General features: G+C 44.1%; 2 protein-coding genes and 1 long non-coding RNA gene across 3 annotated transcripts in view; 2 read left to right on the forward strand and 1 right to left on the reverse strand.

Annotated features, from left to right (window-relative positions):
• Positions 1-9,043: 9,043 nt before the first annotated feature.
• On the reverse strand, positions 9,044-10,720 carry LOC103648076 (ornithine decarboxylase). The gene has a single exon (XM_008672579.3). The coding sequence runs from the start codon at positions 10,708-10,710 to the stop codon at positions 9,361-9,363; it is 1,350 nt and encodes a 449-aa protein (XP_008670801.1). The 5' UTR covers positions 10,711-10,720; the 3' UTR covers positions 9,044-9,360.
• A 7,553-nt stretch (positions 10,721-18,273) lies between these two features.
• On the forward strand, positions 18,274-18,925 carry LOC109944623 (uncharacterized). The gene is made up of 3 exons (XR_002267751.1): positions 18,274-18,472; positions 18,560-18,732; positions 18,843-18,925. It is a non-coding gene; the product is annotated as an uncharacterized lncRNA (long non-coding RNA).
• Positions 18,926-19,368: 443 nt separating this feature from the next.
• Positions 19,369-23,093, forward strand: part of LOC103649398 (probable nucleolar protein 5-2) — a 44,552-nt gene continuing 40,827 nt past the window's right edge. Inside the window, exons 1-3 of the mRNA XM_023301763.2 lie at positions 19,369-19,388; positions 19,509-19,618; positions 19,725-19,766. Of these exons, the coding sequence (XP_023157531.1) occupies positions 19,541-19,618; positions 19,725-19,766 (120 nt within the window). The 5' untranslated portion in view covers positions 19,369-19,388; positions 19,509-19,540. The remainder of the gene's footprint in view (positions 19,389-19,508; positions 19,619-19,724; positions 19,767-23,093) is intronic.

Here is a 23,093-nt window from a genome sequence, read left to right on the forward strand (position 1 = left end):
AGAAGTGATGGTTCACTAGCTTTTAAGGGTGTATTAGACGGCAAACTTTATTTAGTTGATTTTGCAAAAGAAGAGGCCGGTCTAGATGCATGCTTAATAGCTAAGACTAGCATGGGCTGGCTGTGGCATCGCCGCTTAGCACATGTGGGGATGAAGAACCTCCACAAACTTCTAAAGGGAGAACATGTGATAGGTCTAACCAATGTTCATTTCGAAAAAGATAGACCTTGTGCAGCTTGTCAAGCAGGGAAACAGGTGGGAGGAGCACATCACAGCAAGAATGTGATGACCACTTCAAGACCCCTGGAGCTGCTGCATATGGACCTCTTCGGACCCGTCGCCTATCTGAGCATAGGAGGGAGTAAGTATGGTTTAGTTATTGTTGATGACTTTTCCCGCTTCACTTGGGTGTTCTTTTTGCAGGATAAGTCTGAAACCCAAGGGACCCTCAAGCGCTTTCTCAGGAGAGCTCAAAATGAGTTTGAGCTCAAGGTGAAGAAGATAAGGAGCGACAACGGGTCCGAGTTCAAGAACCTTCAAGTGGAGGAGTTCCTTGAAGATGAAGGAATCAAGCACGAGTTCTCCGCTCCCTACACACCACAGCAAAATGGTGTGGTAGAGAGGAAGAACAGGACGCTCATCGACATGGCGAGGACGATGCTAGGAGAGTTCAAGACCCCCGAGTGCTTTTGGACGGAAGCCGTTAACACTGCTTGCCACGCCATCAACAGGGTCTACCTTCATCGCCTCCTCAAGAAGACGTCGTATGAGCTACTAACCGGTAACAAACCCAATGTATCGTACTTTCGTGTATTTGGGAGTAAATGCTACATTCTAGTGAAGAAGGGTAGAAATTCTAAGTTTGCACCCAAAGCTGTAGAAGGGTTTTTATTAGGTTATGACTCAAATACAAAGGCGTATAGAGTCTTCAACAAATCATCGGGTTTGGTTGAAGTCTCTAGCGACGTTGTATTTGATGAGACTAATGGCTCTTCAAGAGAGCAAGTTGTTGATTGTGATGATGTAGATGAAGAAGATGTTCCGACAGCCGCTATACGAACCATGGCGATTGGAGAAGTGCGGCCACAGGAACAAGATGAGCAAGATCAACCCTCTTCCTCAATTATGGTGCATCCCCCGACTCAAGACGATGAACAGGTTCATCATAAGGAGGCGTGTGATCAAGGGGGAGCACAAGATGATAACGTGATGGAGGAAGAAGCGCAACCGGCACCTCCAACCCAAGTTCGAGCGATGATTCAAAGGGATCATCCCGTCGACCAAATTCTGGGTGACATTAGCAAGGGAGTAACTACTCGATCTCGATTAGTTAATTTTTGTGAGCATTACTCCTTTGTCTCTTCTATTGAGCCTTTCAGGGTAGAAGAGGCCTTGCTAGATCCGGACTGGGTGTTGGCCATGCAAGAGGAGTTAAACAACTTCAAGCGCAATGAAGTTTGGACACTGGTGCCTCGTCCGAAGCAAAATGTTGTGGGAACCAAGTGGGTGTTCCACAACAAACAGGACGAGCACGGGGTGGTGACGAGGAACAAGGCTCGACTTGTGGCAAAAGGTTATGCCCAAGTCGCAGGTTTGGATTTCGAGGAGACCTTTGCTCCTGTGGCTAGGCTAGAGTCAATTCGAATCTTGCTAGCATATGCCGCTCACCATTCTTTCAGGTTGTACCAAATGGATGTGAAGAGCGCTTTCCTCAACGGGCCAATCAAGGAGGAGGTGTACGTGGAGCAACCCCCGGGCTTTGAGGATGAACGGTACCCCGACCATGTGTGTAAGCTCTCTAAGGCGCTCTATGGACTTAAGCAAGCCCCAAGAGCATGGTATGAATGCCTTAGAGATTTCTTAATTGCTAATGCTTTCAAGGTTGGGAAAGCCGATCCAACTCTTTTTACTAAGACTTGTGATGGTGATTTGTTTGTGTGCCAAATTTATGTCGATGACATAATATTTGGTTCTACTAACCAAAAGTCTTGTGAAGAGTTTAGCAGGGTGATGACGCAGAAATTCGAGATGTCAATGATGGGCGAGTTGAACTACTTCCTTGGGTTCCAAGTGAAGCAACTCAAGGACGGCACCTTCATCTCTCAAACGAAGTACACGCAAGATCTGCTAAAGCGGTTTGGGATGAAGGACGCCAAGCCCGCAAAGACGCCGATGGGAACCGACGGACACACCGACCTCAACAAAGGAGGTAAGTCCGTTGATCAAAAAGCATACCGGTCAATGATAGGTTCTTTGCTTTATTTATGTGCTAGTAGACCGGACATTATGCTTAGTGTATGCATGTGTGCTAGATTTCAATCCGATCCTAAGGAGTGTCACTTAGTGGCGGTGAAGCGAATTCTTAGATATTTGGTTGCTACGCCTTGCTTCGGGCTCTGGTATCCAAAGGGGTCTACCTTTGACTTAGTTGGATACTCAGACTCCGACTATGCTGGATGTAAGGTCGATAGGAAGAGTACATCGGGGACGTGCCAATTCTTAGGAAGGTCCCTGGTGTCATGGAACTCTAAGAAACAAACATCCGTTGCCCTATCCACCGCTGAGGCCGAGTACGTTGCCGCAGGTCAGTGTTGCGCACAACTACTTTGGATGAGGCAAACCCTCCGGGACTTTGGCTACAATCTGAGCAAAGTCCCACTCCTATGTGACAATGAGAGTGCTATCCGCATGGCGGAGAATCCTGTTGAGCACAGCCGCACAAAGCACATAGACATCCGGCATCACTTTTTGAGAGACCACCAGCAAAAGGGAGATATCGAAGTGTTTCATGTTAGCACCGAGAACCAGCTAGCCGATATCTTCACTAAGCCTCTAGATGAGAAGACCTTTTGCAGGTTGCGTAGTGAGCTGAATGTCTTAGATTCGCGGAACTTGGATTGAATTGTAGCATACATGTGTTTATGCATTTGATCAGGTTCATTCTGCATTTTGTTGCTTATTGTGGTGCTCAAGTTGTACCAACACTCCCTGGACCTCACAAGTCCGTTGCAAAGTGATGCACATGTTTAGGGGGAGATGTGTTACAACTTGACCCTTTGAGACTAACCATTTGCTTGAGTTTGCTTGATTTAGTCTCGAAGGAGGATTGAAAGGGAAAAGGTGGACTTGGACCATGAAAGACTTCCACTGCACTCCGATGAGAGGGTAACTAATTCCAAGTTCATCTCATGAAATCTTATTGCCATTTGCTCTTAATTGAAGACTTTGGTGAGGCAATGGGGTTAAAAGGCCAAGATTGATCCCGTTTTGGTGCTTGATGCCAAAGGGGGAGAAAATAAAGGCCAAAGCGATAAATGGATCAGCTACCACTTGAGAGATTTTGAAAATAGTAGAATAGAGTTTTTGTTGTGTCAAAAGCTTTTATTGTCTTTTATTGTCTCTATTGTCAAAAGTTGGCTTCTTGTGGGGAGAAGTATTGATTATGGGAAATAGGGGGAGTTTTTGAAATCTTTGATCAATCTCTTTTGGAATGACTCTCTTTATGCTTCAACATGTGTGTTTGACTTAGAGATAGAGATTTGAGTTTGATTTGCAAAAACAAACCAAGTGGTGGCAAAGGATGATCCATATATGCCAAAATTGAATCAAAACCAATTTGAGTTTTTATTTGAAGTGATTTTGCACTTGTTCTAGTTGCTTTATGTTGTGTTGGCATAAATCACCAAAAAGGGGGAGATTGAAAGGGAAATGTGCCCTTGGGCCATTTCTAAGTATTTTGGTGATTAAGTGCAAACACAGGTGCCAAAATGTGAAAATATGCCCATGGATGGACAAAGTGCAAATCACAAGTAAAGGTATGTTTCTAAGCCTTAGTACATTGGTTTTGTGTACTAATATTCTTGTCTAAGTGTTAGAAACAGATAGAAGAAGAGAAGAGAAGACTTGGCTGTGTACGGCCAAGGGGCTGTTTCGGTCTGGGGCACCGGACTGTCCGGTGGTGCACCGGACAGTGTCCGGTGCGCCAGGCTGCCTCGGCCGAAGAGGCCGCTCTCGGGTTTTTCTCCGGCGACTTCGGCTAAAATTCACCGGACTGTCCGGTGTGCACCGGACTGTCCGGTGAGCCAACGGTCGGCCGGGCCAACGGTCGGCCGCGCGATCGGCGCGCGACACGTGGCCGAGCCAACGGTCGGAAGGAAGCACCGGACTGTCCGGTGTGCACCGGACTGTCCGGTGCGCCAGATCTGCAACGGTCGGCAACGGTCGGCTTCGCCATTTAAGGAAACAAATCGGGCACCGGACAGTGTCCGGTGTGCACCGGACTGTCCGGTGCGCCCGACGACAGAAGGCAAGGATAGCCTTCCAGATGTGCTCTCAACGGCTCCTAGCTGCCTTGGGGCTATAAAAGGGACCCCTAGGCGCATGGAGGAGCAGACCAAGCATTCCTTGAGCACTCTTGATCACTCACACATCAATCTCGCGCACTTGTTCGACATTCTAGTGATTTGAGCTCCGTTCTAGTGTGCTAGTCTTTTGAGCTCAAGTCTGGGTCTTGTGTGTGCGTATTCGCTGTGATCTTTGTGTCGTGTGTGAGTTGCTAATCCCTCCCTTGCTCTGTGATTCTCTGTGAACATCTTTTGTAAGGGCGAGAGGCTCCAAGTTGTGGAGATTCCTCGCAAACGGGATTAAGAAAAGAAAAGCAAGAACACCGTGGTATTCAAGTTGATCATTGGATCACTTGAGAGGAGTTGAGTGCAACTCTCGTCCGTTGGGACGCCACAACGTGGAGTAGGCAAGTTTTGTACTTGGCCGAACCACGGGATAACCACTGTGTCATCTCTGTGATTGGATTCTTGTGGTTATTGTGTTTTGACTCCTCTCTAGCCACTTGGCATAAACTGTGCTAACACTTAACAAGTTTTTGTGGCTTAAGTTTTGAAGTTTTTACAGGATCACCTATTCACCCCCCCCTCTAGGTGCTTTCAAGGTCCAAGGAGACGGGAGGCCCTGGCTATTGCCTCACAGCCGCCACCATGCACAATGGCCTTCCAGGGCGAATTTAGAGAGGTCTATTGGGTTCAACCGTCATCAATAAAATTTATAAATCATTTAGCAAAACACTGTTAAGGTTCAATAAAATTTATATCATATAGTAAAGCTAACTCTGATAACCTAACAATATTCTCGGTTAGATTCGCTATCGATGACTCTTCTCTCTCCCCCTGAAGAAAGCGGGCATCCTTTTATCCTAGAGGATGTATCGTAATTCGTATGTACATATCGGCAGACCCTACTAGCACTGTTGGACATGGCTTCTTTGCCAAGTTTCATATACACTCGATAAAGTATTTATCGAGTGCTACACTCGGCAAAAAGGGCTCAATGAATCGATCATCGACAACGTCTTCATTACCGAGTACTTTCTATCGGGTACTTGGTAAAGTCTTTGCCGATTGCCAACAAATACTCGGCAAAATAAAGCCGATGTGACAGCAGCGAGTGACGGTGACGGAGCCTTTGTCGAGTGCCTAGGTCTGAGGCACTCGGCAAAGAAAGCTCCGGCGGGCTCTTGCGCAGTTTCTATATCGAGTGCGTCGTATGGCAGTCGACAAAGGTTGAACCTTTGCCGAGTATGTGAGCCATAGCACTCGGTAAATGTGGAGCCTTTGCCGAGTACCTGAGCCATAACACTCGGCAAACGTAGAGCCTTGGACATAAAGCTTGGGAAAGACAATTACTCGGTTACCAGGTGTTCTACTTTTGCCGAGTGCAGCACTCGGCAAAGTGACCAGATACATCCTTTTTAATTTGTTTTGATATTCCATCCAAACATACAAAAGATATATATCATCAACGCCACATATATTTCATAGATATCACATACATCACATATCTCACAAACATCACAAGTTTCTTCACAAACATCTTAAAAGTCACATCTATGCCAAAATAGTTCACACATAAGTTTAAAAACTTCAAATGTAAGTCACAAACAGGTATCTAAAGAGCATCAGCGAGGTGGACAATTACTTTGGTGAGGCGAAGGGTTGGACGAAGCTTGCGAGTCATTTGATGCCACCGACTCATGTATCTACACAAAGAATATATTACATGTGTGAGACAAGATAAATATATAACATAAATGGCTACAAAATTTTATACGCCGAGGTGGAGTGAACACCGTAGTTGGCGGAGCTAGACCCTCTACAGCGTCCAGACTCTTGCATGTACCGAAACATCTCTGCCATCCTCTTATGATTGACCAAGCGAGCCGCCCACTCCGCCCTAATCCTCGCCTCCATCTCAATATATAGATGGCCAAATGGGCCAGCACGGCACGGCCCGTCAGGCCTGCCTAACGAACTGTGCCGTGCCAAATGGGCTCACGTGCCGCGGTAGCGGCCCAGGCATGGCCCGTCAGCCTGCTTGCCGTGTCGGGCCGACCCGGTAGCACGTTGGCCCGTCTGAGTATATTGTATAATTTAACAAAAAAATGTGTAGTAGTGGGGGTTTGAACAGACAACCTAGTGTATGAGAGACTTAAACAAACCCATCTAGCCAGTGCGACTACAATTTTATTGTGTTATATGTTGAATTCTTATACTAAATATATGTAAACTATTATTTTTAAAATAAAAAATGTAACTGTGTCGTGCCCGTGCCAGCACTACGGGTCGAGATGGTGGTCCAGGCACTGACATTATACTAGTCGGGCCGGGTCGTGCCTGGGCCGTGCTTTTTCGTGTCGTGCCTGGGCTGGTCCATCGTGTTAGTGTCAAATGGCCATCTATATCTCCATATGTTCCCTCCCCTCTTATTCTATCTAGGCTTGTAATGTTTCACCCAGGGGCGACGCCACATACACTTTGTTGCTTAATGCACTGGCACCAGGGTAAAAAATATTTTTTGGCCATATATTTCTAAGATATTGTGTATATTCTTTAATGTGTGCCCCATGGCGAAAGTGACACCGGCTTCGCCCTTGATTTCACCCCAATGTTACGATAATGCAAATATAAGGTATATAACTCAATAAACGATAAGGCACATAAGCACTAACCTTAAGTTCTTGTATCCAAGATTCTGAGGTGTCCTGTCGAGGTCATATGGCTAGGCTACCGCTCACGCTCCTTGCTCAAACCTAAGATGTAGTTGGAGTGGAGGACGAGTCAATTGCACCATTGGCAATCCAATACAAACCATGTTGCTTGCCTCCTCTGACCCTCATGAGGACATATGCGTCAATGTCCTTGGTCCTTGGATCATGCTCTGGCCCATGGAACTCCCTTGCCATGGCGGTGTACTCATTGAGGCGTATGAGGATGGAGGGGTTGTTGTATGCCTCGGGCCCGTCCTTCGAGTTGTAGGTGACGTCTGACCTCGCCTTGCCCTTGTGGACCATAGCATACACAGATAAGATGGAGCCAATAAGGAGTCATCTATAAGAAACCAAGTACATGACATATCAAAAGATAAAATTAGGCATATTTAATGTTGATATTGATGTTCTGTATTTATCTGCATGTATTGCTTCCATGTCAATGGCATGGTTCTGGCATCCTTTTTGCTGACCTTCTCTACAAGGACGGCGACATGGGGAGTTATGATAGCCTGAATGTGCGCCTCGTATTGCATGTCCACGACGAGCTTCTTATAGCACGTGGTAACCACCACATCCACCCTGCCCTCATATCTAGGCTCGCATTTGTAGAAAATCTTGCGTGCAAACACGATGTACCCATTCATTCTTTAAAGAATGCACAACGAATGTGATGTATTAAACAATATAGCGTGAGGAAGACATACCCACACCTCGCCCTTCACCCGCTCCGTCTTGTTGTTGAATCTCCTGTCGTCTTGATCTACTCTATCAGGGGCGACGACATAGTGGTCGAACGAATACACTTAGCCCGTCACTCTGTGGTAGTCAACTATGCTAGGGAAGTGTTCCTGCATAGAAAACCTACGATGCCATTGACGTTGCATTTGTGACCACTAGCATTCGCCACAATCATCCATGTCATGCCCAAGTGATTAAGAAAAAAATAGATGTTACTTTGAACTTGAACGTATAACATGAAGAAGCAGTGCTAACATCTATATTCACTTACCTATCTGCCTCGAGTCTAATCAGCGGGTGTCTCTCACAAGGTATCAGTCGCGGAGGGAGACTAGAGGGACCTCGCAAACACGCGACGAACCTGAGGCGGCTGATCTAGAGGCGGTCTGCTGCACCTCGTCGTCCACGTGCGCCTCGTCGTCGGTGGCCTGTTGCATCGCATTGACAGCGGCCTGTTGCATCTCCGCATCGTCTTGTAAGGGCACCTGTGCCTCCTCCCCTATGCTACTAGTGCTCCTCCTACTGAAGTTAGGCATAAATAAAATATAATTACAAAATAATATAGTATTATATCGATTAAAAATAATTTTCATGATCGGGATTAGCTGGATCATAAGTCTCATCGACTATCAACCATGTCATAGTCAACACCATCTGAAGACATAATGTTGTCTTTGTCATTGTCTGAATGTAATCGTTCAACCATTTTTAAGCTCTTCTCATTTTGCACCTCATCATCCTTCTCGTCAACAACCATTTCAATATCTACTTCCATTCCGACCGCTTCGGTTAATCCTATATCAAATCGTCCTTCTACCTTATCTTCTTGAAAGAACTCTTCGCCATATGTGTTTGGGTCTAAGTTATAATCTTTATAGTTTGGGACAGGTAATTACCATGCGGTGATACCTTATACACGATATCGCAATTCTTAAAATGGTCTTTCGTTTGGCACGCATATGGGAGATAATAAACTTGTGTCGCGTGTTGGGCCCTGATATAGATATTGTGAGCTGGTAAGATGGAATCTTGTCGAATTTCGACTAAGCCAAGATTATAATATGTCTGTCTCATTTCTTCAGGATCAAACCAATGACATTTGAATATGACGGGATTAGAGTTTTAAAACCATGAAAATTGAGTTTATATATCTCTTCAATTCTTCCCTATTACTCGACCTCGTCAAGACCAGCCGCAAAAACTTCAGCGTGGTTTTTCGATTGGGTTGACTTTGGTCGTAGCTTGTCGTGCGAAAACGATATCCATCATTTGATATTTTGTGAGAAATTAAACAAACTTAAGTTTGACCAAATATAAAAAAATATACTAAGACCTATAATAACAAACAATCATCATTACACTAATCACGTCATATATTTTAGTTTAATTCTATTTAGAAATACAAATAAATGTTAATAGTATAATCTAGTTAAACTTGATATCGTTTGGCTGCACTTATTTTTTGGATGGAGGAATCACTAGTTAATTAATCTAATGTGCAAATAAATTAAACACGGATATCATTATATGTATCATCGTGACGCCGCCATTGATGTGATTGCTCAGCTGGAATAGGCCACGTAGATCTTAATCTCCGACGAGTCGAAGCCGTTGAACCTGGATCCGGCACTTGTGGAGTAGGCGCCCATGTCGTCGAAGACGAGCCAGTCGCCGACGCTCATCTCCGGCAGCTGATACCCGGTGACCACTTTGTCCTGGGAGTCGCACGTCGGGCCGAACACCGTGGACGCGTACGTCTCCTCGCCGGGGCGCGGGCAGCTGGCCAGAGGTCTCGGGCGCGGAGCCTTGTGGTCCATGAGCACGTTGTTGAGCGAGCCGTAGACCCCGTCGTCGATCCAGTACTCGCGCGCGGCACCGCGCGCGCGCCTCCCGATGACGCGCGCGGCGAGCGTGAACGCCGTCGTGGCGAAGTACCGCCCGGGCTCGGCGACCACCTCGACGCAGGGCCGCAGGTCGCGGAAGGACCGGTCGAGCGCGTCGCGGATGACGGCCGCCGCCTCGTCGAAGGCGGCGCCGGCCGTGAACCCGCCGCCGACGTCGAGGACGCGCATGGGCGGCATGCCGAGGGCGACGGCCTGGTCGAACGCGGCGCGGGCGGCCTGGATGGCGCCGCGGTACACGTCGACGCGGGACACGGGGCTCCCGACGTGGAAGGAGACGCCGGCCACGCCGACCCCCGCGCGCTGGGCGGCGCGCAGGAGCGGCGCCACCTCGTGCGCGTGCGCGCCGTACTTGTTCATGAGGTCGCCGCCGCTGACGCCGCCGTCGGGAGCCTTGAGGCGGAGCAGGAGCTGGCACCCGGGGTGGCAGCGCGCGACCTTGGCCACCTCGTCCTCGGTGTCGTAGGTGGCGAGGCTGACGCCGGCACCCGCGGCGTACTCGAGGTGCGGCTCGGGCTTGCATGGGTTGGCGTAGACGATGCGGCCCGGCGGGACGCCGAGCGCCAGCACGGCCTCCATCTCGGCGCGGCTGGCGCAGTCGAACCCCGCGCCCAGCGCGGCGAGCGCGCCCAGGAGCGCCGGCTCCGGGTTGCACTTGACGGCGTAGTAGGGGCGCACGTCGGGGAGCCCGCGGCGCCAGGCCGAGAAGAGGTCGACGACGGTGTTGATGTGGAAGACGTGGAAGGCCGTCCGCTGCGCGGGGCTGGACGGCGTGGCGCCGCCGACGATGGATCGGATGAGGCCGGTGACGGCGTCCTTGTCGTTGGTCGCATCGTCGTTGCGGGTGAAGGAGACCAGCTTCTTGTCCTTGACGCCGGGGGCCGACAGCACGGTCTGCATGGGACTGCCTCCATCCATGCTAACCCAAGTCCGAAGGCAATCAAGCAAGCGAGAAGGCAATGATGAATCGAAGGTGGCTAATCTTTTGTTTGCTCTGCAGCATGCATGCATGAGTGTCTGTGGTTGCCCATTTGTATCGCGAGGGACGGAGGGGGTGGTGTCCTAGCCTCCTTTGGAGGGACCCGACGCGTTCACGTTGGTCCATGCCTGCACTGTGCACGAGGAATGGGTTCCCATGTTTAGTTAGACACGGCACGGACAGGGATGAAAACGGTCGGAAACGGTATTTATTCGGTAATCAGTTTTTTCTTTGATTGCGAATAAATATGATATAGAATATACAATACAAATTTGTATTCTTGTTTTTAACATCCAACTTGTTAAGATTCATAAAAGGTAAACCTCAAATTTATCCTACATTTTCTCAAATAATAGATATAAACTTCGGTATGGATTTGGAAACAAATTCGGTAATTTTTTCAACTTTTTGTGTTGTAGGGAGCAAATAATACATAAAACAACTTATATAATATTTTATTCATATTTGTACTAATGTGCTTGATAACATAAGAAAAGATCAACATCAAATTTTATACATATCTATTTTAAAATATTAAATTTGTTCTAACAATTCAGAATTTTCATTCCTAGGCACGGGGCTTGGTTGCACAACACCCTTGTGCGGGCAGCCGGGCACGCAAAAAGAATTTCTCATCCAATCATTAGCGGCGATACATATTTGAAAGTGGAACTAGAAGAAGAGAAGAAATGAATCCTGAGTCCTAGGGATTGAAAATAAAAATCGTGCGAATTTTCTGACATCCAAATTCGAAAGGAGAAGACAGAAGAGAAACATGAGTCCTAGGGATTGAAAAAAAACAGATATCCCAATTATCTATTTAAAACTTGCAACATGAATATATGTATCCGTATCCATTTTTAATATGAGTACTAAATGGATATATCCAGATTTATTTTTTAGTATTTTTTATTTATCCGAAACAAGAGCCAAAAACTAGCTTCAAACATGCAAAAACAAAAGTCAAGTGAGTTTGTGTCGATGGACCAGAAATGTTCGAGGGAGCGAGCGCAGGAGAACAAATTGTAGGTGGCTAACATATAGCGACATCGATCATTTAGTGTACATGTGAAGTTGTAAAGATGGTGTTGACCAAACCAAGCCAAGACGTGGGACTTCATGATTAGATAGTCGACGACGAATGGTGATATATGTCAAAATCATGAAGGAGGCATAGCTGATACAATTCTATAGCTAGGTTTGGTGGTTTGGATCAACACCATGGATGATCATTTGCCAGATTTTGGTTTTAAAACATGGGATGGAGTTTGAAGCGACAAGTGGTGTTATCATGAAGGTAACGTTGATGTGAAACAATCTTGTGAAGCAACTTAACCATTTTTCCCCTTTTGGTTAAGTGGTCCAGGTAAAATATATATCATCAAACTTCAATATGTGTAAATAAGAGGGGGAGGGTTGTCCAAGCCATCAGTCTTTCAAGTGTATTTGCTTTCAAGTCTCTGGTTTTTCTTTGTCTAGCTAGTTTAGCTAGAGTAGTGTCGCTGTAGAAGGTCCATAGCCGAGCGATTAAGTGTGCCTACCTAATGTCCATTTGAGAGAGAAAACTAGACCTTGTAAGGTTCATACCTAGAGCAATGTATAGAATCATGTTCTTTGGAATCCGAGCTCTTGTTTTGGCTCTTTCTCCCTTCTCCCTTCTCTTTCCACTTCTATTTTGTTCGAAGATTTTGATGGATTTTGTGATTCTGAGCGCTTGAGGGTGTTTTGATTGGATGGATTTGTGATAGGACCTTTGATGAACTTTTCTACTAATTGATTTTTTTGCATATTCATCATGAGCACATGATTCACCACTTTGAGGAACAAATGAAAAAACCCACCTTTTGAAATGGACCTTTTCTACCTGCTTTAGTTCAGGAATTTTTTACTTTTAGGAATACATCCACAAACACTTAAAAAAACTTCGCAAAATCTAGGGTTTGCCGGAGCTCATTTAGGTCAAATTTGATATTTTGGAGGGATTTTTGTTGGGCGCATGGACTACAAAACTGGTTAGGCCAATTTAAGTATTGCCCAAACTAGTCTAGCTTGGTTCTACACTTTTACCCTCCGCCACAATCGGCTAGGACGGTTTGGAATCTATCTAGGCCAGTTTGGCTGTGTTAGGTGCCCGTTGAAACACATGTTTCAAGCCATTTTTCACTTTAGTTTATGTTGTGGTGTTCCGCTTTGTTATTTTTTTGGATATTTTTAACATCTAACCACCAATTGGCTTGTTGTGTGTTCATCATAGGTCTTTGTTGTCCAAGGGTTTTGAGAGCATTTAGGTTTGAAACTCTACAAAAGCCAAGATCTCCTTGAGAGAAATTTTTATTGGCCCCCATTCAACACCTCTGGTCACATGCTTGGTGCTTCATTTGGTCTTAGAGTGGGTTAAGAATCAATCCACCTTAACTAGCTATGATATATGAAGGCGACAATGAAGCGTGATAATGGAAAACCTTCATTCTTTTATGGGACAAACTAGTTGTACTGGAAGATACACATGTCCTTGTATCTCTAGAGTAGTAACTCTTGGGTTTGGGATGTTTGTTTTGACTCGACATTTGTGTTTCTTGCTATTCTAGTCGGTATATAGTAGATTGATCAACATGAGGCCAATAGCAAGGTCCAAAATGCTTTGTTCGTCTGTCTCTTAGTTTCGAGCTTGTCCCTAGCCTCAATATGGCTCACAAGATCTAGTGCACCCTAGAGAAATATCATGATGGCTTTCTCATTTCAATGTCAGACTCTTTGATATACATTTTCAATAGTAATAAAAACTTTTATTTAGTTAGCTAGAGACTAGTTGATGTGATGTTTTACTGTTTCTAGTCGATTGTAAACATGATAGGGCAAACATGTCTTGACTGCCTTATGATGATCATGAGAGGAATTTCAAACTCTTACATGCGCTAGATCAGAAGGTGTAGGAAGCAGAGTCATGGCAATCATTGAGCCCACAAACTACAAGACCCTAACGGTTGATGAGCTATTTAACAAGCTCAAATCAACCAAGATAGACTACTAAACCGTAACCAAATTAGAGAACCCATCAACACCAACAACACATATGATTTTCTATGACATTTTTATTACGTCACAAATAGGTTTTTTTGAGGAAAATTGGTTTTTAGCAGCGAAAGTTCACTCTCTATAAAATACCATCAAAAGACCTTAGCTCTGGAAAATACCAGTAAAAGTTACACCTTTCTTTGATATGTACCAATCTATTTGTTTTTTGACTGACACCGTTAACTAGGACCAAAATACTTTTTTCTTTCCAAGTTTGGACAGCAGCCAAGCACCCCGAACCCGAGAGCATTGTCTTGTAGACGACACGTCTGCACCAAAGCCTCCACGATCCACCTACAAGCTCACGGGGATGCCCCTGCCGAACATAACAATTGACAAGGTACCCAAGCTAGACGGGAAAGGTGGTATTTAGTTTGCAGGTACTAATTTTTAATTCCTTCATTTTATTCTATTTTTATCCTTAAATTGTTAAATACAACAACTAAAATAGAATTTTAGTTTATATATTAACAATTTAGAGACTTAAATAAAATAAAATGGAGAGACTAAAAATTAGTCTATAGAAACTAAATATCCCAACGTAATCTGTACTACTTATTAAGAAGGTAAGAGTAGTCTGCCTCCCTTACGTTCTGCCGTTCTGCCGATCCTCAATCTCCACCGTCCATCCCACATCGTTGTTTTGCGTGCGTCGCCCGTCAGCCGTCGTGTGTGCGTCGCCTCCCGTCTGCCCCTTCCCCGTCCGCGCGAAGCTCCCTCTGCCCCCTCCCGTTCGCAGTTCTCCAACGCACGCTGGCAACCGCTCACTCCCTCCGCCTCCACCTCCGCCGTCGGGCGCACCCTCCCCCTCGCTCTGGACCTCCCTAAGACTCTGTTCCCACGCCTCGCTGGACCCGCCATCACCGCCTCCTCGTTGGGCACGAAACCCTAGCGGCGCTTGCCGCCCCTGGATACCGCATCCCGCTCCCTGGCGCCTCCGCCCGTGCCCTGCTCCAACCAACATTGTCTCCTCGCTGGGCCACGGCTCCCCTTCGGATCGACGGTTGCGCCACCTAGCCACGCCGTCGGTTCGGTGGTGCAGCGCGCGGTGCAGGAGATGGTGGAGGTCCCGCTCGGTTGCTGGCACGCGCGCCGTCCTCATGGACCTCGAGCCCGGCACCATGGACTCCGTGCGCTCGGGCCCCTTCGGCCAGATCTTCCGCCCCGACAATTTCGTCTTCCAGTCCGGCGCCGGCAACAACTGGGCCAAGGGCCACTACACCGAGGGCGCCGGCAACAACAGGAACCGCACCCGCCATCCGCGACCGTCAACCACCTACCTGCATCCTCTATCCGCCAGCGATGTCGGTGCCCCCACCGGCAACCGCCAGGTCCCTCCCCACCTCCTTCCTCTCGCCCTCCGTAGCCCCCTCCCTCCCTCGCTATCTCACTATTGCTTTTCCACTTCTGTAGGTGTCCCTGTGGGGGTCCAGCACGAAGGAGATCACACGTGACACGCTGCTGCAGAAGGTCTCCGAAGAGAACCAGCTCCACAAACACCTTTGTCGTGCCGCCGCGGCTGCCCTCTCCATCCAGGTACCTCCTACGTCACCATCCAACGCCCCCTTCTTCGCCCATCATGTCTAATGAGGTATGAAATCTGCTCGCTGCTCACGGCACGAATTTTTCTTTGAGTTTTCGGGTAATTTAATTGACCTGCGAGTCCGTGCTTCGTTTCAATGATACACATGATTTTTGTGATGTCTGTTTCAAGGGAGAGACGCTTGCAATGGCTTATGAAAATGTCTTTCTGTTTCAGTTTTGCACTATGTTCTATTGTGCAAACCTCTTCCTTTTCTTGTTTGGTGAATGACTGCAGAACCAAACTGATAGCACCCAGCTCCTCAGGTTGTCGTCTAATGCCTACGCATCATTTTTTTGTTGGGAGGGGGGGGTCATATTTCATATTTGGCACCTGAATTAAAAAGGAAATAACTGTTGTACCAATCCTTAGGTGTGCAAAATCATGGCTCTATTTTAAATCATCAATAATACTCCTCATCCTGCAATTTGTACAAATGGTTAAGCAAAACAAAACATGATAGTTTTGATAGAACTACATTACCATGCTTGTAAACTATTGAAGGAAATAGAAGGTTCACAAGGATTTATGTTCAAGTTTCATTCAAATAAAAAATGTAACAGCCGCCTCATAGTGCAGGGAAGGCTTGTGAGTAAAAATCAATTTATAATGATGGTGTTATATATTATTTCTATTGAAGTATTCATCCAAGCCCCTTTCAATTTAGCCATGGAGTACAAGGGGAAAACGACTTTTAGAAAAGAAATGAATACCCATTGAGCCCACCATGTCCCCCTATGGTAGCAGACGCAATTTCGCAAAGGGTAGATCAAGGTCATCGTATATCTATAAAGAATAGGAGAATAGTTTATGTGAGAAATGATTCTGGGAACATGACAAAGTACCAGCTCAAGGACAACATTTACCACAACTAAATGATTGAATGGTATCTTGAAGTATGAAACCAGCTGCCCAACCTACATAAACAACAGTAAGGAGAAAAGGGCTAGGGAGAACAATTGATTTCCAATCTACAGTGGAGTAATTTCACTTACAGACTTACCACCTGCACTCATAAAAGTTTGTGGCTTGGCAAGCATTATAGGGACATCACCAATGAGGCCTAAATTAGAGTGAAGCATTATATTTAGAAAACATACATGCCTATTTTAATTACATTAGATACATATCTAATATGTATTTCTTTGATTTCAGTTGTTTATATTGTATGTTGTTTTCAGGTCATATTCACCAATGATTGCTATGTGTTTGCGCTGTGCCCTTTCGCAGGACCTCAATTTCAGATGAATTTAAAAGACGAGGAGTACTAATTTTATATACAGTTATATTTCTTCTGTTAATCTTATAGGATAACACTAATCAGATGTTACTATGCATAAACTTATATATCAATGATTTATGGTTTTAATATAGTACAGGAGTATCAAATTAGAAGAGTTGTTTCCCTCACGTTTTCACATTGTTCTCCTTTTATGGTATGTCACTTGCAGAAAATTGGAATAGATACAACATTGGCAACAATGGTGAGGGACGAGCATGTTAAATTTACACTAAAATTTGAGTATGGATTTGGCTATGAGTAAACAAGCAGGTGACAACAGTACCTTTGTGCTCTACATTAATATATAAAGTGGAATTGATAGATTTCACAAAAGTATGGTTAGTTGAAATAGTGTTGATCTTATCCATGTATATTGTGGTTTCTTCTATTTATTATGGGTAGACCTTGTTTAAACAACGTACCTTGAATTAATGTTGTATACAAGGGAAAGGGAGTGGTGTTCTTCAATTTCTCATCCGAGTGTTCTTCAATTTCTCGGGCGAGTTTTCGATTTCAGCCTAACAGAAGATTCGGCTCTCTTTTTATTTTTATTGGATTAATGTTGTACCACTATCTGATTAGTACACATCCACCCTATTGAAGTAGGTCTCAACGTAGTTGGAGTAACACAGATTGTATCCCGAGTACATCCTCAATCATGGTGTTCTCCAATTTCTCAGGGTGAGTTCTTTCCTTTTTAATTTTGATTGCTGTTTCTTTTTGTTCATATGGATTTGTGTAGTACAACTGTCCAAACATTTTTTTATTTTGTTTGCTATTTCTTTTTGTTCATATGGATTTGTGTAGGACAACTGTTGAAACAGATAGCACACAAGCTCCAATTTCTCAGGGTGAGTTCTTTCATTTTTTTATTTGATTGATGTTTCTTTTTGTTCATATGGATTTGTGTAGTACAACTGTTCAATTGAGAAAATGAGGCGTTGCTGTTAAATTGCCTCTCGTTGGTGATTAAAATGGTGAATCAACTTTACATGCTTAAATCATCTTCAAATTAATGATGAAATCCAATGCACTGCTCACTTGCAGTTCTCTACACATTCCACTCAGTTCATCACTCTATGCCTAAGTTGGAGTATTCGAGTTCTAAAATGGTATCTGTTGAAAGAATATCTAGAACCTAAAGAATAGCTAGGTAAGTGTGACCAAGTTTTATATCATCATACAATGATCAAATTTAACAAATATTTGTAGTGAGACAGCATGTGATCCTGAAGATGTTGGATGTTGGAACAAAAAAAACATGACAAATATTTGTAGTGAGACAAGTGTTTGCTTGATCAAACCGGAGAGGTCAGTTTGTGAGCATACCAGGCAATTCTGTTATCCCAAATCGTCTAGGCCGATTGCACTACTACTTCCCTAGCCGACCACTATGCCAGGGCTGAGAAACAACCTGTTGTGTCCAAGCCAACTTGGATTCCAAGTTAGTTTTAGATATATTTTGATGTCAGAAACTTGGAGAACAGGTAGTTTGATTTTATTATTTAGAGTTTCAGGGTTCAAAATGAGGCGCGTTATTGTCTTTATGATGTTTCTTTTTCAGAACCTTTATTCAGGTTTGGAATATACAAAATTCAGCTTTAAGCCTCCTATACAGATGTGTTGGTCGATTTGGTATTCATTAGTTAGTGAATGCTTTCCAAGATATCAGTCCAAATGTACAACTGTGCATAATTGTGTCAGCAACATCTTTGTTGCCCTTATTTTCTACCCGGCCGCCACCATGGCTGCGCTCGTTCAGTTCATATTCTATCATTTAATACACTCATTGTCTTCTCAGGATATGGAGAAAGAAATCAGGAAACAAGTAGATGGCGCCATTGCTAAAGCAAAGGTCCCATTGCATTTAGATATGCTTTTATAGTTCTTTTGCTTCAAATTTGTGATGCTTACCATTGCATATACTTCTATTGATCTACAGGAAAGTTCTATGCCTGATACTTCTGAACTCTTCACAAATGTTTTGAAATAGAATTGCCCGAAGAAGTGGAGCTAAGGCAAATTTCGTCTGATATGCAGACGCTCATGAGGCTTCACAAGGGTGCAAAAGCTGAAAATATAAGGATTTTTTTCATGGCTTCACTATTGTATCTTGTAAAAAGTCAAAGATATATTTTGTTTTTAGTCTAAAGCTTTTTTTGTGGTAGATAAATATGTTTGCCAATGTAATGGGACCAATCGCTTTGTTCTGTTCTTTTGTGCAGTTAGATGAGGCGTCCAGGGCTCTCCTGATGAAGGTACTAGAAGATGCCACCCAGGACGTTGTGCAGAGGCAGGCAAAGGTAACCTGTTTTCTTTGCCATTAATTGTAGACGACCACACCTTCACAGTCATGTTTTGTGGTCAAATACTCAAATTCCAATGCTAACCAAATTTAAAATTTGTTTTTGTGGAGATGTTATTTTTTGAGATATCCACCACAGGTGTCTCTACCAGGATCATCATTTCTGATTCTGCAATGTATCTGCCTTGCTTTGTTTGCATTCTCATGTCGTATAGGCAAAAAAAAACTGTTAGTAGTCTCTGATCGCACAATGGGTGGGGGGCTTCATTGGCCTGAAATGTAGCTTGCACTAGGTTGTTATGTTCATTTCGTTTTCCCTGAACAGAAGCCCATTTAATTTGCTTTGCCCTGCTATCATTCGGTTATCGGTTATTAATTGTTCACTAGCTGAATGCCCGTGCGTTGCAACGGGAATATATAATACCAGTATACTACGATAACTTGTCCACCGACGAATCTTCCCCAGGTTCGAGGGATTTACCGTCTCAACAGCTCGATTCTGTTGGCGCACGTGTTGCTATGTCTAATTTGGTTCCGTGATCCTTCGTTCGATGCATGTTAAGAGCGTGTGTATCTGTTGTTCAAGCTGAGTTAATCGGGGACTGGTCGTGTGCGGAGATGTTGGTGCTCTTCGAGACCCCCGCGGGGTTTGCCCTATTCAAGGTGCTCGACGAGGGGAAGCTCGACAAGGTCGAGGTGAGTGACCCCCGCTGCAATTTCTAAAGTCTGTTATTGATTGGGTTATGCTTTTGTATTGAACCATCAGTGCTAATGTGCTATGCCTTTGTGTTCTTATTGGCAGGATCTATGGAAGGAGTTCACGACGTCGGACTCAGCGAGAAAGGTCTGTGTAGGATCAACCACATTATGACTGTAACACCCCAAGTGTTTATCGTCTGCTCGACCACGAGTGCGGGCTTTAACACACGATAGCGGTGAATAAAATGGTCAGTAAATTTTAATCATCTTTGTCTATCACGATTTTGATATCGTGTCTGTCTCCATCTGTCTAAATTGTCCTAATTTATTTTACAAAATTCAGACTTTGGTAATTTTCAGAACATCGAATCCAGTATCGTTTGGGTTAAGCCATCGACGTCTTGCCCAAACTTTAATCCTTGAAATCGGATCGGGTTTCTTAAACTTCATTTGAAATTCTTTCACGCTTGCGTTGCACGTGTCTCTTTGTGGCCTGACATCGTGACACGTGTGGCGGGTGCTAAGTCCGTGTCTGGACAGTGCACAGCCTCTCGCCCACGTGAACGATGCGTGAGGTCGTTTATGAAAGGATCACATTTTTTATATCGCTTCGGACTCGCGTATTTATTTCGCAAAATGTCAAGTCTGGTCCGTTTAAAATTTATGGATTAAGAGAATATGAAGTTGAAATCTTGACTCACTCTTGTGATTTTTGACCTGAGTAAATTTTATTAGAGGCTCGGCGACAAGAGTGTTGATGCGAGATTAAACTGGAGCGAAATAATTAGAGCCGATATTGAGTTTTTGTAATTAATTTGTTTCCCTATTCAGATTGCAGATGAAATTATTTGATTTCAAATCAAATCGAATACAACCTAAAATATGGAAGCTGATTTCGTTTGGTTCGTTCCGTGTGTTTCTCGCTCCGGTCTAAATCTCCAAATAAACAACGAGTAAGCATTTGAGTATTCCCTATATCAAATCTTATCCAAATATTGCCATCGATCTTGTTTTAGTCTCACCTATTTATACAAATGGCAGAGAAAATAAACCAAAAGAAGAAAAATGTTATTTTCTTTCTCTTAGCGTAGCTTTCTTTTCTTATCCAATTAGCCTTATCCAATGAAATTTGGGGGAAAATCCCATATTCTTTTTCCTAGCTGCCACCTGCTCCTTACGTGTCCTTCTCTTCCTTTCCATTATCTTCAGCCACCGCTTTGGATTTCTTCACGAAACTACCGTTCCCAGTCCTAGTCTCCTCCGTGCTCACACCCAGAAAAACCAGCTCCTGTTCGTCTCCTTATTCCTGCCTGACGCCAAGGCCTCCCCATCCTCCTCTTGCTATGGTGCCCAGCCGAGCTCCCTCCCCTTCCTGCCATGGCCGACGCCACTCCCTGCTGCAGCTCGACGCCCTCCCCTGCAGCAAGCCGCCATGGAGCTCGCCCTGGCCCTGCGTTTTTTTTTCCTGCAGCTCGCCCCCTGATCTGCACGCAGGGGTTTCTTCCATGGCGCTCTGGGCACCAGCCGCTTCCCCCTGGTGGTCGAGTTCCCTCCTGCATTTCTGCTCGCCCAAACTCCACTTCCCTGTTCCAGCCACCTTCTATGGACGACAGCCCTCATCTCAAGGTCGCCCTCCCATGGCGTTTGTCTCTGCGCCTAGCCCTAGCTCGCCTCCATCTCCTTCACCACGTGCTCCCTGCCTCCGTGCTGGTCGGCCATACCCTCTGCTTTCCCCACTGTTCGCAGCCCCGGCGTCATCGTCGTGTTTAGTCATGGTGATTCCTAACTCTTTTCTTTTCATTTCACTAATTTTCTAGTGCGAGCAGATTTTGTTAGCGTATGTTGATATGAGGTTATGTGTATTTGTGTGCAAGTGTGGCGGAAAGGAAGATTCTAGAGTTTGTTTGGAAAGGAAAGCTCTATCACGTCTACCACCAGGTGTTTGATGAAATGAATAAATCGATGCTTGTTGTTATTGCGAAGTTTTGGGGTCAGATAAAATTGTTAGTCAGTCGTTTCCTTGTGCTTATTATTTGGTTCAAGGTGTGTATTGCATAGGTGTGGATAGGTCAATGATTCCCTTGTGTTTAGCAAATCCTTTGTGTTGATTATCGTTGGATCCTTTGCTACTGTTTGGGTGATGAAGTAGAAGGTTTTAGCTCTGATCAATAATGAGGTGTTAGAATATTTGAAGTATTAAACACATAAAAATTTTAGAAACCAAATAGGAGAAATGGAATGCTTACTGTTTGGGACTGTGTGTCCAGTTTTAGTAAGCAGGTAGTTCAATGAAGTAAACCATGTTTTCTGTAGAAATGTTATATAGGAAAGTTGTAGATCACTTCTTTATCTTACTTGTGTAAAAATTTCATGACCATAGGACTAGTAGTTTAGGAGTTATGATTTTTCCAAGTACAGTATGCGAATCTGTCCAAATTCTGTACAGGTTTCGAAAATTGGATTGTTTGACTAAGCTAAACTGAGAATCAGCTCTTAGTAACTATAAAGAAGTTTTAGTATATTTCTTAGGCTTTCCAGAAAGTCTTAGTTTACCATTTTTTGATGCATATTTTGTGAGTTATGAATAAAACCGTTAACCGCTGTGCTGCTGCCCAGAAAATCTGCATGTGTTAAATTGATTGTTTGGTGTCATTCTTGTTTGGCTAGGTAGAATTAGTCAATTCTTGATCCTTGATTGATGAAAACTTGTTGCATATGAAGTGTTTATCGAAATGCCTTGTTATATTTGATTAATTCATTTCCTTCTTACTGTTTGCTCTAGACTTTAGTAATTGGGAAGAAAGTTAATGCTTTGATGAATGTATTTGAGCTAGTGGCTATTTAGGCCTTGTATGTGTATAGTGAAGAAGTAATGCGAGTAGTAAAATTTAGTACTTCACTCGTCTAGCCGTTAATGCTGTTCTTATTAATTGTAATCTTACCAAAAGCTTATGATCTTAAATGATGTTTGTTTGATAAAGTCGATGCTTTGCTTAGCGAACAATTACATGTCTTAGATGAATTGGTTTTATTTGTGTAACTCCATAGTACCTCTAAGTTAGTATGTTCTTATCATCATCTTGCTATAGAATGGAATAGAACCTTGGGAAATAATATATTACTTTATAATGTACCATTGAAATTAGAAAACTAGTTAACTCATATCTTTAATCTAAGTCTTAGGTGACTATCACTAATGAACCTAAGTTCTAGTAATCCTTTGGGATTTATTGCTTTCTTGATGCTTGTGCCAAACCTTATTAAATTAGAAATTTAGTTACATGTGTTCTATCATCTTTTCCAAGTTTTGAGTGTTAAAAAGTGACAAGTCTAAAGGTAGTAACTTATTGGTGTTATGCAAATTAGTCCAAACAAGTGGTTGAGAAAATAGTTAATGCATTTCTATCTATGTTCCAAGTCTTAGGTGTCTGATAATGGTGAGTCCTAATATTGTTAGTCTTTATTATTATGC

Source organism: Zea mays, chromosome 2 (genome assembly GCF_902167145.1).
Source record: "Zea mays cultivar B73 chromosome 2, Zm-B73-REFERENCE-NAM-5.0, whole genome shotgun sequence".
In the NCBI taxonomy this organism is placed as follows: Eukaryota; Viridiplantae; Streptophyta; class Magnoliopsida; order Poales; family Poaceae; genus Zea; species Zea mays.

Coding starts and splice junctions, on each gene's coding strand:
- LOC103648076 (XM_008672579.3), bottom strand. CDS start 10,710: ATGCATGCATGCTGCAGAGCAAACAAAAGATTAGCCACCTTCGATTCA.